The 17,798-nt window shown below is 37.1% G+C and overlaps 1 protein-coding gene across 3 annotated transcripts in view; it reads right to left on the bottom strand.

Annotated features, from left to right (window-relative positions):
* BABAM2 (BRISC and BRCA1 A complex member 2) overlaps positions 1 to 17,798 on the bottom strand; it is a 177,508-nt gene that overhangs the window by 133,900 nt on the left and 25,810 nt on the right. For all 3 annotated transcript variants that reach the window (XM_075749045.1, XM_075749046.1, XM_075749044.1), the window contains exon 4: positions 9,984 to 10,078. In XM_075749045.1, coding sequence (XP_075605160.1) covers positions 9,984 to 10,078 — 95 coding nt within the window. The remainder of the gene's footprint in view (positions 1 to 9,983; positions 10,079 to 17,798) is intronic.

Here is a 17,798-nt window from a genome sequence, read left to right as displayed (position 1 = left end):
ACAAGATAATCAGACCCTTAAAAGCTACAACTGCCTACTATCAAAAGAGAGAGAACACAATACTATCTAATTAATCTCCTAAAGACTTGGCACGCATAAGTATTTCTTGTCCTACTTTGCTAAGGGATTACAGCAAGTTTTGCTCCTTTACAAACTTCCCAGCACACACACCTCAGAAAACAGATGGGACCTTTACTTGTTCTGAGAAGGAATTTATAATTCCCTCAGCACGTACAAATCCCAGGACTGGGAATTCAGTGCACTAATCATTAGTTAATCCATGTAAGTACACAGCATTTTTTACCCTTGGGAGTCTGTTACCAGAGGCGTACATATTTAACTAGACATGGAAGTAAAAGGAACAAAGCACGAAGACAAGATTAATTTCAACACAAGACATACGCACATGCACCTTTTACCTAAAGACTTACTCATCATGCACTGATGGTAGCGTGAACAGGCTCCAACTCCTCAGACCCTCAGTGGACCACAGAACAGACCACTTTCTCAATGTTAAAAGGGGACTCTTGAGGTAAAGCATTAAATAGCAAGTCTTTCACTCTTATCAGTTCTTGGGGTTTTTCCTTTCCTGTCAAAACAAGTAATTTTAGCTACAGCAAAGGAGGCAGAACCTTCACTGCTAATGTTTTGGACAGCATCCACTAACGTCCCTTGAGCATTTATTGTTGGGTGGCACATGCAGAACTGTTTTCTTCTAACCGTTTTTTCCGCTCCCAAGATCTCGTAACTTAAAATCAATATATCACATGGTGGATCTCACTGCCCAAGCAGCATTTGCATCTTTATTTTCACATTTGTACTATAAGAGAGCTTTTAGGGCCTTGAGAATACAGTCCCTAAAGAAAAGATTTATAAAATACCACTGTGTCAATAATTAAGACATTGGAAATCAAAAATATTTCTCTACTATCCCGGACAGACTAATGCAAATTAGTTATCTCTTCTCAAAAAAGCAGTATAAGAAAAGAACACTCATTTGGTTCCTTTATGCAGGTAAAAGTTGCATTTCTGGGAATACAGGTATATGGCAAAATCCACCTCAAGCTGTATGAAAGCTAATCCTACAAACAAAAGACACAAGATGTTAACTAAATTTGAACTACATTTCTGTAGCTATCTTTAAAAAAGACCAGATATGCCTGAGGAACTGAGATGGAAGACAGCAAGGAAACACAGACATAAAAGCATGTAAAGAGTGAGTAAAACAGAGAGGTTTTTCAACAAATACAAGCTGAAACTTAGACCAGTAAAAAGAAAACATAGCTTGCACCCTTGACCATTTGGGGACATGAACAGATCTTTTAAAAATTACCCTGAGTGCAAAGACATTTCTTTGCCCCAAGGAAAGAATCTGCAGGGTCCCAAACCTAAACTTATCCCATTGCAGAAAAGTATAATTATAAATTCTAACAGAATTCACAGTCTAGAATTTAATCAAATATGAAACTGCATTATCAGATAGAATGATTATTTCTAACTGACCTTCTGTAATCAGTTAATTTAAAAGTCTGTTCTGCTTGCATATTCATAAGCAATGATCAGCTTTATCTACGGAAAAATGAATTATTATGGCTCAACAACTTGGATTCAATAGGCATACCACACTGACTGTAAATGTATTCTTAGTTCAGAAAGACTGTGCTACATTTGATATTTTCTCTTAAAAAAAGGAGGGGGACAGACGGGGGACAGGGACGACACACAACCAAAACCTTGTAAATGTGTTTCTAGAAACAAGCTGTTGCCTTCAAGCCAAGCCATTTCTTAGTGTTCTGGAGTTCTTGTGAAGAAGCAGAGTGTATTGTGCCAATACCATTACACATCAGGGCCAGAATCCTTTCATTTTGTGACAGTTTGTCTAATAATATTTTTTTCCAAATTTTAATAAAACATCTCTCAAAAAACAAGTTGCACAGTTGACTCCAAGCACTTTCTAAAACTATCCTTCTCACAAGATCTAGGAATCCCTTTAAGGGTTCCTACAGAAAAGGAATAACAGTAATAAACCCTGATCATAGAGGGGACAGCACTAGATGCAGATGTCTTTGAAACAGGTAGTAGAAGAGTTGCCAGGTGAGGTAGCTCCTTAAATGAGACATGGTGAAAAATCTCCAAAAGTGGTCGAAGTCTCTGAAAACTGATAGAAAAGACAAGGCAAAGGAGCAGCTTTTGTTTTGTCTGCATGGACAGTGAGTTGCCCTTGTGAAAATATCCAGCAACATGAACAACTGATGTGGGGAGGAAGCAAGTCACAGACCCACCAGAGTCATTGCCTACAAGAATAATTGAAGCTTTAGTGGCTATCCCTTAAACAATATTAAAAGGCCCTCCCTCTCTCTCCCTCCCAGTTTATCTAACATAACTACACAGTTCACATCTTGGATTTTTCTCTCATTCACGTTGGTAGACCTCACTTATCCTTAAGGCAAGATATACAGGGTAATAATAACAACTGACTATCTCTGATGGGATATCCTCACAGCCTACAGAGTAAGTGGACTGGAGACCCATCAGATGTTGAAATGGGTTTCCAGAGGAAATCTTGAAACATTACAGGTAAGTGCCATAATGAGATCAATTGTCTGGCACTATTAAAGTTCAGGAGTTTGCGCATAAACTCAGGCTAACATTCTGGAGAATTGGAATGAACACTTGGAAGATGGAAATAGAGAGTATCTAATAGGACTGGTAAACTAAATAGAGCACAACATTAAATAAAGTGAGTTAAGAAACAAAACAACTAAGTTTGAAATGCAGTTAGATTTCAGTCATGCGGGGTCCATTGCTGGACACCATTAAAAAAAAGGTATATTGGCAAAGCTACCTAACAGAGCTTTGACTATATATAGAATATAGGTTTAGGCACAGCCAAAGCTTTGGTTTGTGTACCGGCTCACTGGCAGCCTGCTCAGCTATTTCTCACACCCAGGATTAGATGCAAGCTTGTCCCACCTCTAGCCTTTCCAGTCTCCAGGGACCATGGGGTCAGAGAAGAATGAGGCTGCAAAGACGAGCCTGAGATCCCTCCTGCCATGAAGGAACGCTGGTAATTAAAAGACGAGTGATGATTTTGCTAGTGCTCATACTGTAGCTCTCAGCTAAGACCAATACCTAGCTATCTAAGTGCTCCTTCTCCATCTACCAGAACTTCAGGATATGTCACTCCATTTTACACTAGAGGAGCAAAAGAAAGTAAACTCATTCAGACATGCAGTTTGGTTCTAGTAGAGAGACAGTAATCTTTCCCAAACCTGGTAGCAACTCTTGCCCACCTAAGAATGAGCGAATTCATTGAGAAATCAAGATTAATTCAACATGAACTCAAGAGAAGATCCAGAAACTCAGGAAGCCAGTGCTCTGGGCTCAGGTATAAGCTAAACAGATGTAGCTTTAAAGAAACAGAAGCCTAAACATCCTTTTCAGCCTTTACATTAAGATTTAAGCACCCTGTTATTCTGGTCCAACCTTCTGGCCCATCTAACTGTATGACCATGAAAAAGATGGTCAAACTCATGTGACAAATGAAAATTATCTTTTTCTTTTTTTTTTAATACAACAATAGGAATGGAAAGCCATTAAATGTTTTTTCCCTTATTCTGCCAGTGGACAATGATTAAGTTTCTATTAGTTAGTATGGCAGAAAAACATTTTCTCCCACTTTGCCATCCTTCAGTCAAACGATCCATCCACATTCCTAATGTTCTCCTAAAACTAGTATTTCCTAGACTGAAATACTATATTTTAAGAGCTAATGTTCTAGACTGTCCATATTATAGGGAGAAATAGCACTATCAGAGAAGCTTGTGTCAAAATAATGAAAGGAAATGTTTCCCCATCAAGCCCTTCAGAGAACTGATGGACTTAATTTTGCATTCTACACTAGCAAGATTTAAGCAAGAAAGGTAAAACTACCTGGCTTATCAGATATTTTCTTCCCTCAATATTAAATAAATAGTACCAAACTGTAGAAATTTTTTCAATTTCTGGATTTGCTAGGCAAAAAGTCCAGTCAAAATGTTGTGATTAACTAAAGCAGAACTTCTGACCTCAGCATATTCTCTCCTACTCACACTTTGAGATAGAAAGCCAAGTTCTGCAAACTATGTTAGGAAATGCTGAAATTCTGGAAAAAGAAAGTGATGTAAATATATAGAATGATTTCACATTAATGGAAAATGATAAGGTAATACAAGGTAGCTAACTCCCTCTCAGCCCTATAACTATTAATAATTCTGGACAAAGAGGACAAATACAAGAAAGACTAGAAGATAAATTCAGAAGACTAAAACAAGAAGAAACAATTTCCCAATGTAGAAAGACCTTGAAGGAAGAGGAGATGGAAAGATGGTAGGAAGAGCTTGTTTTCTGTCATCTCTCTTGAATCCTTTCTGTTGAACTGTTTGTATAGCCACCATCTTTATCACACGGCTACACAGACAATCCTAATGCTCGCTCTGGGCACCGTATGACCTCTCAGAAGGACCTCCTGAATGTTGGCCTCACACAGGCTGTAGTCAAGCTGGCCAGACTACCCCAGGAGATGATTCCCTGCCAGAATCCTCTTTTGGGGATTTACCATTTTAAACCCAGTAAAAGCACAACAAAAATAAAAGGCAGAAAACCTGTGCCTGGTTTATGACACCCTTTTCTATCTGGGTCAAGGAAACAAATGAGGATTCCCTGGGAGAACTGTGTGGAGCTCAGACACCAAAATCAGACCAAAATACATCGAAAATTAGATTCTTTCAGGTCTGGCCTAAAGAGGAATGTTGTACTGGCATAGTTCTATAGTTTGAAAACGTAGACAAAAATGAATACCATAAATGCCAACAATACCAGCCAAAAGCTCCTTCTGCTGAGAAGGTTCCCGAATTAAATTTCTCTTCCAATGGTATAAAACGTGACTTTGTTGCCACTGCCTATCCATACCAGACAAACCTCAGCAAGGCCTCAGTGACCATATGCAAATAAAGAACCCAACCTTATATATAGATTATTATATATGTGTGTATATATATGCACACATACATATATTCCCCATATATACAAGTGGGCAGGATCAATATAAAAGGACACGGACAAACAGTTTTCAGAATTCAAATTCGTTTTAGAAACCTAAAACAGCACAGGATTATAAATAATCAAAACACACCTTGACATATAAAGTCAATATATGACTGAAAAGCGAACACAAAAAATGTGAATATAAAGAAGTTCAATATAAGGAAAAAAACTTCTAATAAAATGCTGGATCCAATCCTGCCTTCTGTTTCACTTAAATTCCCCAAGTTCAACTGAAACCAAAGTAATTTAAGGCTTTCAGTACAAGAATGGTAGGTTAGGGGTCCAAGAATGAAATCTCCTGCTGCCACCCCAAATAGAGCAAGCAGAAGTGATAGTAACGCTAAAACGTTTTGCACTTAGCCACACATATCCCAAAGAGAACCAAAGTTTAAAGTCATATTCTGAAAACCATCATGCTCATTGCCCTTATGTAGGGGATTTCATACTAGAACACATAACACCTGCAACTTTGCCAACAATACAACAGCCCGACTTTTTAGAACAAAATAGTTCAAATGGCATTAGTTAATATAAGGAGCGTTCGGGCTTTTTTGTAGCTACTGTTAAACATCTGTCTTATGCACCTGATGGTAAATTAAGAACAATTATGGAAGAACAAGATATTTAAAGGATCTCTTCATTACCCATTAAAAGTTAACTCAGCAAGTCAACAGCAATCATGATTAAGATTTTGAATACAGCCACAGAAAACAATACAGCCTTCATGACAGTCATCATATAGCCAAATGGTAAATATGGACTCTAATAACTACAAATACAACTATTTAAAATAAACATTGCTGTACACAAGATACAGAGTATGACCGCCAATACACTTGAATAGCACAATTAGCTGAATCAACTCCACAATGACTGAAGTCTGTACTTAGTATTAACAATTAGACAAGGGGAAATAATCTTCCCAACACTACGTGCTGACATGAGAACCGCAGTGGCCCATTCTCTGAAGTTCTGTGATGGCAGTGCCCTCCTCCCATGAGAATGCAGCGCTAAGTATTCCCATATATACTAGCCCACAAGGACACATACAACACTTACTGGGCTTCAGGAAATGCTAATGTCCTCTTGCCTCCATCCCCACTAAGGCTAACGGAGCCTTTTCGATAGCAATGGGTGGGCAGAATAATTCTGGGGAGACTAGCTGAAGACTGGAAGTAGGATGCTAAAAAACCCAAATCCTTAAACTGACATTTAGCTTGCATATACTGCTGTCTCCTCTTTACCAAACAGAATATACATCAAAATCGTTGGGAAAATGGGGTTAAAGTTTTGCATAAGCACTTCAGTTATTACCTGGCTCACATTAACAATCAACTAGGCCAACATAACAAACAATTCTTGTTACTCAAACTGGCGTCATTGTAATGAGCTCCAAATTAATCTCATCCGTACACAATCACTAATCTTGTTTTGTGCCAAGTGAATTTTTAATCAGAATGGAGTGAATCATAGGTTGTTTTTAAAATACATTTCTAATACTTGTCATCCAAAATGAATAAACACTAGAGCAGGGAAGAACTTTTCTATTTACATTCTGAGAAGCTGATTTTATTTATGCATGCTATACACACAAGTATTCAATGCATACAATAGGTGAGGACATTTTTAAAGAAAATAAAAAATAAGCATTTTTATTTCTAATAATGCTTTGAGCATGAATAGCATCATCTTCCTGAAGAATTTAGCCCTTTGACTGTAATTAAAATTGTATGACAAACCAAAATAAAAGGAACAGTTGCCCCTCTCAAGTTGCTCCTCAATCTCTACATCATTCTATAAGATCAGAATACACACAATCACACCCTGCAACCCACAGAGTAACTACTTCTGGTATGTCATGTAGTGAAGTATATATTTTGCAGTGCTGAACTTGAGACTCAACCTGAGTTTCAAACTAAAGTGACTTTAATATTTGTGCAAGACATAAAACCAAAGCTGAGTTTCAAGGAGCATTTTCAACTTAATTCTTCAAGTGCAATACCAATTTAATAAAGCAGTTGATTAGCTCTGCTTATAGCAACAAGAGTGCTCAACGTCTCACCCCACTGCTGAAACACAGGCCCAACCATTTAGGAAATCTCTTGAGAAAAAAAAGATAGTATGAAGTCTTCACCTACAGTATCTACCTATTAAAATACAGTATTTCTGGAATCTTGTTTTAGCCGTCTGGCTAACAGCTGCTCAACTGAACACCTGTTACCACACTTAGATGAAAACCTAACTTGAAGGTCTGCCCACGGGCATGGAAACTGAAGGAGTTACTGAAGCGATCTGCAGCACAGCCATTCAAACGTCTTCAGGGAGCTCTACTGACAGCCTAGAATCTATTACAGCCACACGAGCTGGAGGAATCTGGAGTACCTGGTTCTCGTTTCAAGCTAAGCATAATGCCTTACTCAAGCCATGTAACAGCATGTGATGACTTCTGCTCGGAAAACAAGACACTCGGGGCGGATGAAGCAGCGCAGGAAGGTTCGATGTCAGAATTCCCACAGATCTGGTGGCACATATTACTTAGAGACTGCACTCCTCATTTAATACCATCTACATGCTTTTGTGAATGGTAGATTCTGTTTTGATTGCCAGGAACTGTTGCATCAAAAGTATTTGAAGATTGCTCAAGATTAAGAGCATTAAATTATGCTCAATGTGCTAATCTATTTTTATAGTCAGTAGAAAGATATGTTAACACATTAAAAAATTCTGCTAATATCTTAGAATTCAATTAAAATCATCCTCATTTAACAGCTCTGAAATCTGTGGAAAAATGGGAGTTATTCAAACACTTAGCATAATAATCAAGTTATTGTTAATGTAACATTCTGAAGAAAAACTCTGCAAACCATGTTGAACATTAAACAGCGAATGCAAAAGCAAAACCACACCATATAGACCATAGCTATAAGGTGGAGATAACACGCTCTGACAACATCAGGATAGACTGCAGGAGAATGACCAAGGACCTTATCAAAAAAGGTTACATTTACATAGTGAATACTATAGCAAGGCATAATGACCAAAGGAAAGCTGTTGGCTTGCAAATTTCTTTTTTGGTTTGTTGCTAATTAATTTTAAAATAGGCTGGTTAATGTCCCATTATGCATCATGGAGCAAGCTCTTCCTTTAACATCAACTGCAGAAAGTAGTTGCTAGTGTGAATACTTCTCACGAGCTTGTAAGATTGTGAAACAACAAAACAGAAAAAGGAGGAAAATAGGAGAACTGGTAAATAAAAGAGTGTGAAAACAATTATAGAATTGTCATATAAAGTAAAACCTTTTCTATAAACGAGCCTAACAAGATAGCTATTCAGCAGAACCATGCCTCCCTCCCAGAGGGGTTTGTGAGTTTAACAGAAGAGTGATCAGGGGAAGCAAAGATATGAGACATTCACCTTTTAAAAATTCTGTTAGGTATGCTAAAAAAAATTGTTAAACCCAATTCTTTTAAGATTGTGCAGTTTTTCAATGTAACTTAATATGAAGTGAATAAATCTAAAACCGAAACCCAACACATCTGTCACGTCACATGTAGAAGGGCACATTCAACTCTGTGGCTGCTGCCTCACATTCTGCCCCCATGACACCTGTACCCCAAAACTAACAGTACAGCATGACAGCCTTTGACTGACTTTGGGGAGCTCCCATACCTGATGAAATCACTCAGCTGCACTGGAAACGTACTGATAAAGCACAAGAGAGGCTGCAGGAGAGGACTAAGAGCCTCTCTCCTAGCAAGGCTCTGTGCCAGGAGAAGTTAAATTAAAAGACATTTTCCAGGTGCCTGTTTGTGCCAGTGATTCCCATATACCCTTAAAGGTAGCCTATAAAATAAAATATATTTAAAAGCGTCAATATCTTTTTGGGTCAAGTTTCTAATAAAAGCTGAAAATTTTGAGGAAAAAAAAATGAGATCATGATCTAGTACTGCGTGGGTGACTGAGCAGGAATTACAGGAGCTCTCTGGCAAAGGCCTGCTTTTCTGACACAGCCACTAAACTCTGCACCATAACCAAAGGTACTGGACGCTCAGTGGAAAAAAAATATGCCCAAACCCTATTGCAAATGATACTGTTGACCCAGAAACAAGGCTGCAGGTCTGCAAAGGCAGCAGAATGGTGCCCAAAGAGAGAGAGAGTAAAAGAGAAGAACGCCCTGGGTTTCAAAATGCCTTAATATGGCTTTAGTAACTACTAGTAACTTCTGAGAGGGGGAAGTCTTTTAAATGCATAATGATTGTTAGCTTCTTCAAACAAGGCTTTACTTCTTGAGGCTAATTTTGAATAGTGAACACAATGATTGTTTTCAGGTTGTGGTGTTTCTTCTTCCATAGTAATAAGACTGTAAAAATATTTTCTCATTAAGTTAATTTTTGACCGTCTCATCTTTTAAAAGGGCATTTGTCTTTATGGTAACACTACCACAGATGAGCACGCATCCATCTTTGACACAGTGATTTCAAGAACATACAATTTGGTTTTATCCTTCCTCGTGGGAAAACAAAAATCAACATCACTACACAACATTATGCTACTTTTTCTGGAACTAAATGCTTTTTAAAGACGCAATTGAGCAATCCTTTTTTGCTGAGACAGATCTTTTAAGATGGTCAGTTATTAGACATCTTTTTAAAGATACTCTGAAGTTAATGTAAATGTCATCTTGTCTTGATTAAAGTATTTTTTTAAAAACCCTACAGTTATGGATTCAACTTTAAATCACATTAGAAGACACAGTGTTTATACTCACATAACGGTGAGATAAAAGGATTTTTTTTTCTTTATTCTGCATTATTAGCAAATTCCTACTGCTGAAGGTATTCTATAAAAGCCAAGTCTCCTTGCATGGTATAAGGTTCTCAAACAGCAAAGTACTTACATGCAAGGCAGAAGGATCTGGCAAAAATTCAGCATCCTCTCCAAAGATAAAATCTGGTGGCAGGTCAGGATAGTGAGCATTGAAAATTATATCCCCTGAAAAGTAACAAATGAAAACATTGTTTGCATTTGCATGTATGTGCTTATAAATAAATACGATATTGTACATATGATACACATTTTAAATATAAAATGTAATAGCTACATTAAATATATTTCATGCATACATTTAAAAAAAAAAAATCACATGCAAGATAAGCATCAGATGTTTTGGGGGATGAAGTCAAGTTCCTGAGGCACAGCTTCTTCCTCCTCTGCAAGCAATGAAACATGAAATACATTATTGCTTCGCATCTCAAATGGCAATTCAAACACTATTGAGGGTTGCCTCAAAACACCGAGTTAGAAAAGTGATGTTGTTTTAGAAAAAGTACCACGTTTAGATGGCTGTGTTTTGCATATTAAGTCGAAGTCACATGCAAACTATTAAGATCAGGATTTTCAAAATACTGGAGCTTCTAAAATTTAGTAGCACTCACTCCCTCTTCTTGACACCCACAACTCTTAGAAGGAAGACTATGCAGTTCAATAGGAATCATTCCAACTATCCAAATTCTGACCATGAGAAATGCAGTATTATGCATTTAAATGGTGAGACTAAAATTAGCTAAAAATACATAACTTCATCACAGCTTGGCAGCGAGTTCTCATCTTGCCAGTGTCACAAGGTATACAATTAATTACCGATGTGACAGTTCAAAGAAATTTGAATTGTATTATTTCACTACTAAACATACTTGAGAGTTCATGCAGGTCAAAAGGTGGTCATCTGCATGTGAGCTTTAAAAAAAAAAGCACACACACAATTCAAGGAAAAAACCCAACAGTATCTAGCATTACTTCTCTACCTCCCAATCACTCTTTCCTCTTTATGAAGATATGCAAGAATAACTCTGAGCTTTTGCATAAAGCATTTGTGAGGTAGCAGGCATTACAACAAAGAAGTCACGACCTACTATGTGTTACCACTTGTTTAAAATCTACACAGCAAAGTAAAACCAGTGTGGTAAGCCTTATAAACAATTCTGCTCAGAGAAAGAGAAACCACTTTATTTTTTCAAAAATTAAGAATGCAGAACTGGAGAAAAGCACTAACTGAACAAATCTTACAAAGCCACATCACTGGGTCAGTGATGTCACCATCTCAAGACATTCAACTTGACAGTTTTAATTGCTAATATTCTGCAAACTTATCTTGGCTCTTGCTGGAAGCAAGGATTCTGCAAAGATTAATTTGCAGAGGATGAAGGCTCATGACCAAGAAGCCAACAGCCAGTCTGGGGTAAGTATGCTCTACAGTATCACTCCAAATCATGAAGTCACTGACCATGGGACTCAGGAGAGCACAGTGTGCCTTTCTCCTGTCTGTACTCCTACGTTCCTTTCACAAATTTCAGGAGCACATGTAAGCATGGGGTGCAGGAAAGAGTAGAGGTCCACCAGTTAATATATCCAACACAGTCAACATAAAAATCAATCTTTTATTTCATTCAAAGTAAGAACAAAACAGGCACCAATCCTAGAGGAAACTGCATAAAATTGCAACAGCAAGTGTACCTATATTAAGAAAAAATAATTACTAGACTGCCTAAATTCAGAAAAGTTGATGTTTGCCAGACTAGATAGTTCCTATACCACCATAACTCAACCCTTTTCTTCATATTTACTACACTCAAAATATGATGTATGGCTCTTTACAACAACCTCACCAATTTCTACATTCAAAGCAAGCAACTCTTTGAGGTTATGCGTTGAAGAAGATAGCACCTTAATGTATTCTTTGACTGAACTTTGCTTCATAGATAAAGACACGTGTTATTCACAACTCAGAACACAGCACAATGAAAAAGCTTGGCCTGCAACTTAGGTAGCTCAATGCTACTCTGAAGGGAAGAATTGTATCTGTGGTTTTGCCATGTTCTTATGTGATTTAATACACAATTTTTATATTGCAGTTGCTAGTTGCATGCTTTTCATTCTCTGCATTCATGCTTTAAGTAGTTGAGGGAACAGCACACATAGCTACAACTCGGCTCACAGGGGGCTGCACTCCAGCTACATAGACACTACAAAAGGCTGCTTAGAATAAAAGAAGGTTCAAAACAATTGCATATTTTTATGTCATACCTACACACTTGATCAGTGAAAAACTATTACACAGCCTTACAGCACAAGTAGTTAAGGCTCTAAGCAGAGTCTTGGGGCCACCTTGTGATTGGCAATAAACTGTATTCACCTCTGCAAGCTCCACATTGATGGGTGAACCTCAGGAAAGCTGTGACAGTAGGTGCAACGTGAACATTCAAACAGGTACAAACTCTTCGCCCCCACTAGTGTTTTCAATTCTACAGCAACATGAAGTGAAAAGAACTCACAGCAGCTCCTAGAACATCATCATACACAGTGCTCAAGTATGACAGTAAATTAAAGTGGGCATTATTGGTTTAACATGCTAGGTGGTAAACTTTTACAATTTGGCATTCAGGTCAACTGCATATCCCGTGCAGTGATTCTCTGCCATGGGACAGGGCCAACAGCTAGGGTTGGTACCCTCTTCAACCACTCGGGTGTGATGCATGGCCACATGTGAGGTCAGGCACATCACAACTGCAGCTGCTCCAACCGATCTATTACCTCTCTCACACAGTCACAGTTCTTTACTACCTTTGGTCACACCCCTTCTTCCACTGAGTATTCATGGCATATCACTCCTTATCCATAGTGAGTAACCAACTATGCAGATACTTTGGTTTAAAAAGTTTTCACGACCTACTGATACCATAGAACTATCCAGCACAAGGGATAGAATCCAGAGTAAAAAGTGACATTGTGATATTTCATTTTCTGTTGCTACTACTTATAATTGCTATAATTGCTTCCACTTGCCCAGGGTAAACACGCCTCAAATCCAAACTCCCAAGTCCCTTTAGTAAAAGTCATTTTGAGACGCAATATATCAGCATTAAAGCCAATGTGAATTCCAAGATTACTTTTCCTATAGTATAGTCATTTCCCAAAAGTCTATACAGCACAGCTGGAGGTTTCTCTAGGCTTCAAAATAAATAAAACTATTATTTTAGTGCCTGTTAATTATACAATCACAAAACACTAGTGCTGAGACCATACTCAAAACATCTTATAACCCCATGGAACCTAAAATATCATGCTGTTGTCCTTATCTTCTAACTAAACCAGAAACAAATCATTAACACTCTCTTTCCTACAGTACCATAGTTTTTTTAATCCAAATGTAAACCCTAATTTATGCTGCTACAATCAAACCTCACACAGGCAGGGGGACAATAAAGACAAAGAAAGTTCAGAACAAAATGGTGTTTCCACTTCAATGTAAACAGTTAGAAAAGAGCAGCGCTTCTCTATCATCAGTGGTTTTCAGTCCATCAGTTAAATACAGCATCTTACTATCAAAGATGGTAAGATCTGACCTTAGAACAATTCTTTCACGTATTTAAAAAGGAAATAAAGCCTCCTCTCAGTCAAATCTTATTCCAGTAAGTCTCACTTCCGCCATGAATCCAAAGAAATTCATCTAGTTGCTAAAAGGAAAGAAAAAAGAACTTTTTTTTGAACCATATTAGACATTCACCCATATGACTCCTGGCCTCTGTAACTTTTCTGCTCCATCCTCTCCCCTTCCATATAGTTTCTCTCATGCCTGGCTTAATTTATCATACTGGGACAGAAGAAGTAACACCTTGGACTCTAGAAAGCTTAGGAATGAGTTTGCCCTATTCAAAGCTATGAGCATGAGCTATTTTCCTAATTTATATATTCTCAACAAAAATACACCATTACAAATCAGATTAAAGATTAAGGGAATCAATCCTATATCTGAGTTTTGTTCTTGTTAGATATCATAAAAATAGAGAAATTAAAACTGCAGTTAACAGTTTGCTTGGCAGGGCTATGATGCATAAATAAAAACCCGCTTCTTTACACTCAAATAAAAAGGTATTTAGACAATCACAATGGCCAATGCAACAGCAAATCTGGGTTTACTTCTGAAATATTAACACTAATCTCTGCAGTGAGCTTACAAAATATAAGGTGCTAAATGTTTTGAATCACCAACTACCAGTTTGTCCTGACCTAGTAGAAATACCTATTTTTTAAAAAACTACTTTATTTAATACTTGCATATTACCTGTGGCTTACCCTCTTCAAATACAATTGTGCTAGGGTAAAAACATACATTTTTCAACCAATAAAGCCATTTGCAAAATTATTGTGCTTAGAGTTTGAGAATGGCTACCATTTTAATTTTGAAATCAAAACCATCAAAAAAATCACTACAGTCCTGCATTCTCTCCCCTTCTCACCTAAATGAAACAAATACCTTATCCTTGCTATCCAGCACTTGAGTATGTAGTTTTTCCTATGTTTCAACACTGTTTGCCCTTATTCCCTTGAAAGAAGGCAAACTGTGTGGTGTTCCACAGTGCTATTGACCATGACCATTCCAGTGGAAGAACAATGCAAGCAAAACCTTCACTCTCAGACCATATTTATCTCATCTCTGTAGATATATTAGCTAACAATTCCTTCCGTGGAATTACATTTCCAATTAAATACTACTACAGAATTTAAATTTACTTCAATAAAGTTAAATCCATGGAGTCAACAATAATTTGAGAAGAAAAAGGATGTATACTTTTTTTTTTCCCCTTCATTATCCAAAAATATCACTTTCTCTTCCTTTTCTCTCCTTGGGCAAACAGCATTAAAATTTGAAATATTTTACTATACAAGATTTCAAAGGAAAAGTTAATATGCCCCCAATATACAAAAAGAAATATTAATACTTAAATATATAATTTCTTTTAACACACACACAGTTCTTTTCTCACCTATCAAAATGTATAAGCGAGTCTAACAAAGCAGTAAGGATGGACTACAACCAAGATAGGTGTAAATCTGAAACTGAAAAAATTCTTAAATCCTTACATTTGCTTTCCATTGGCCTATAATATATAGGGTTCCTCTCCCAGTAACTTCATTTTGGGGGTATTTTTCTTTCTTTTTTTTAACCATACTGTAAATTTGGTAGAACTGAAAGATATTGTACTGAGAGTGCCACAGCATTAACATCCCTGATTACCTAAAGGCAGCAAAATTCGGAAACAACATATCTGTTAACTTCCTAAACTCTGCTTTTGAAAGGATATCCATTCTTCAGCTTTTTCTGACCCTCAGGATTTCTAAGTCAGCGCTAAGTGTATAGAATAAACATGTGTGTTCACTCCAGCCCAGACTAAGACTCATCTTATGAAAATCAATGCATTTGGCTTTTAAGAAACAAAAAATCCAAATGCAACTGGATCATGAAATGCATTCACAGAAAATAAGGAACAGTGTTGATGCAAGTGATCCTATGTGCAGAATCAGTTTTGGGAAAATAAAGAAACTGCTCTTGTTGAATATTAAGAAGAAAAAGTAAGTAGAATTATATTATTCATCTATTCAGAATGCTAACCTATCTCTTCTAGTAGCCACATAAACTGTATCAAAAAACAGATCAGCCCCCTCTATAAACAAATTATTAAATTCTGGACTTCCCTTGAGCAAGTAAGTGACAGAAGTTTTTGCAGGTATGAGTCTTAAATAGTCTACTTCTGCATCAAGAGAAGCAACCTTACAAGTATTTACATACAAGTGTGGACCTACAGCAGCATTTGTCAGTTGAAGTTAAAGAAAAAAACCCAACGCACCTGCAACCCTTTGCCCAAGAACCAAATAACCATCCTGCAAATCCTTCCTGTCTTTTTTTCTTTTACTGGAAAAGTGGGACTTCATTCTCTTGCCTAACTCTGAGGTTCTCTAGGGTATCTTGCTTGGCCTTTTCAGCTGCTGACTCAAAGAGCACTGATGTCTAAAAAACCTGGTGTCATAGCTACCATAAATGTGCCCTTAGGCATCTCAAATGAAAGGAAAAAAGGTCCAAAATACCCCACAACCCAAGTGAGAAGAAAGTGATGATTCAAAAGGGGAAAATATTGTTGTAAACTTTTTATTCTAAGAAGAAATAAATATAATAAAAAGATTAGATTCTCTCTTGATGTTTCCCATTAGGCACATTCCTTAGATAACAAACAGATTAGAGAAGGAAGAAGATTCATTACTCCTGCCATGTAAAACAAGACTCAGCAAAACTTCAGAAAACATATTGCCTTGAAAAATCTTTGGTACTTTGTATGACCCAGCAAAAAGACACTTACCATACAGGTAATGATATCACCCAAGTATAATCTGAATTACAGCAACCAAAAAATATTTCCCATAAGAGCCTCAACAAAACCACAACCGGTGCAAAATAACCTACTGGTGCACAGAAGACCGATAGATGCATTGCAGCAACCTAGTTATAAGACTCTTAAATCTTATAATAACTTGTAAAATCATTTTTATAATTGTTTATCGACACAATAAAGAAGTGTTTAGCAAACAAATTTGCAAAGCAGCTTTTAAAAGGGCAACAAGAAGGTCAGGCTCTTCTCCATATTTATCATTTTCTTTTTTTCTAACTACTTCCTTAAAGTAGAAAGCCACAGGAAGACTAGATGAACTTATCGAAAGACTTCCCTCATAGGAATAAAAGCACATGAAATTCTGTACAGTATATTATGGGAAACAGTCTTAGACTAGTTAGGCAGTAAAACTCTGATTTCCCCCCTATATAAGATCTATAACTGAGTAAAAAACTAAGAAACAGAAATCAGAAGCAAAAAAAGAAAAATTAAGCTTCGAATGAGACAAACAAACCAGTTCTTTGGGATCAAGGAAACCAAAGTGGTGGCAGTAGAATCTAGAGCTGTAATCCACTCACATAAAACCAGTGAAAATCAGAAGATGAAAATACTAGAGTTCAAGAGGCCACAGAGAACAGTAGCACCACAAGGGCAACACATTGTTTAATCACCGTGAAATTCCAGATGACAGCACTCAAGGACAGAGAGGGAGGGAGGCATCAGTGCCTGAAAAAGAAAATGCAAAGAGCACAGGCAGGCAAAGAAAAAAAAAAAGAAAAAAAAAGAAAGAAAAAGAGAGTCAGGCTCTCTTAGTAGCAAGAAGCAGTGAAAGCTTGAGTGAAAATGGAAAACCAAAACCAAGAGATTCCAGGGTTTGCTGGAACAAAATTCCAATGACCAAGGAACTGATTCTTAATAGTGTATTTTAATTATTAATGTTATTCAATAAAGACTATTACAGCTTATAACTCTGCTTATCCTGACAATTTCTACTATGACATCTACCTTTATGTTTTAGCAAGGAAGACCAATATGTCTGCAAGAGTTACAAAATACTTTGCCTCAAAATACACAAACACTTCTCCCAAAAAGGATAACAAACTATACTCAGCAGGTATGGTCGTTCAGTTAGCAATAAAGGACAGCTCTGTATACAACTTAGAATAAGCTTTGTCCTTGGAACACAGATTCAACCTCTTACAGGATATTACAGACAATCTTCTTGGAGTTAAAACTCCTATTAAGAGCTCTGAAAAAATCAAATATAAAGAAAACACTGAGTTTAACATAGCAGCATTGAATGCTGGATAAACTAATAACAACAATGTGGCTGTCTCAGATTTTAATTGACAGTCTAGCAAGAGTAGGCTCAAGTTTTCCAACCATTATAGCCATGAAAACACAAAATTTATAGTTTCCCTTTCAGAAGAAAACAAAGTAAAAGTGTCTCTCTGAAACCACCATTTAAAATTTTCTGAAGTGTGATGGAA

This window comes from Balearica regulorum, chromosome 3, assembly GCF_011004875.1.
Source record: "Balearica regulorum gibbericeps isolate bBalReg1 chromosome 3, bBalReg1.pri, whole genome shotgun sequence".
Classification (NCBI taxonomy): Eukaryota; Metazoa; Chordata; class Aves; order Gruiformes; family Gruidae; genus Balearica; species Balearica regulorum.
Note: the sequence above shows the minus strand (reverse complement) of the source record. Positions and strands in the feature narration are given on the sequence as shown.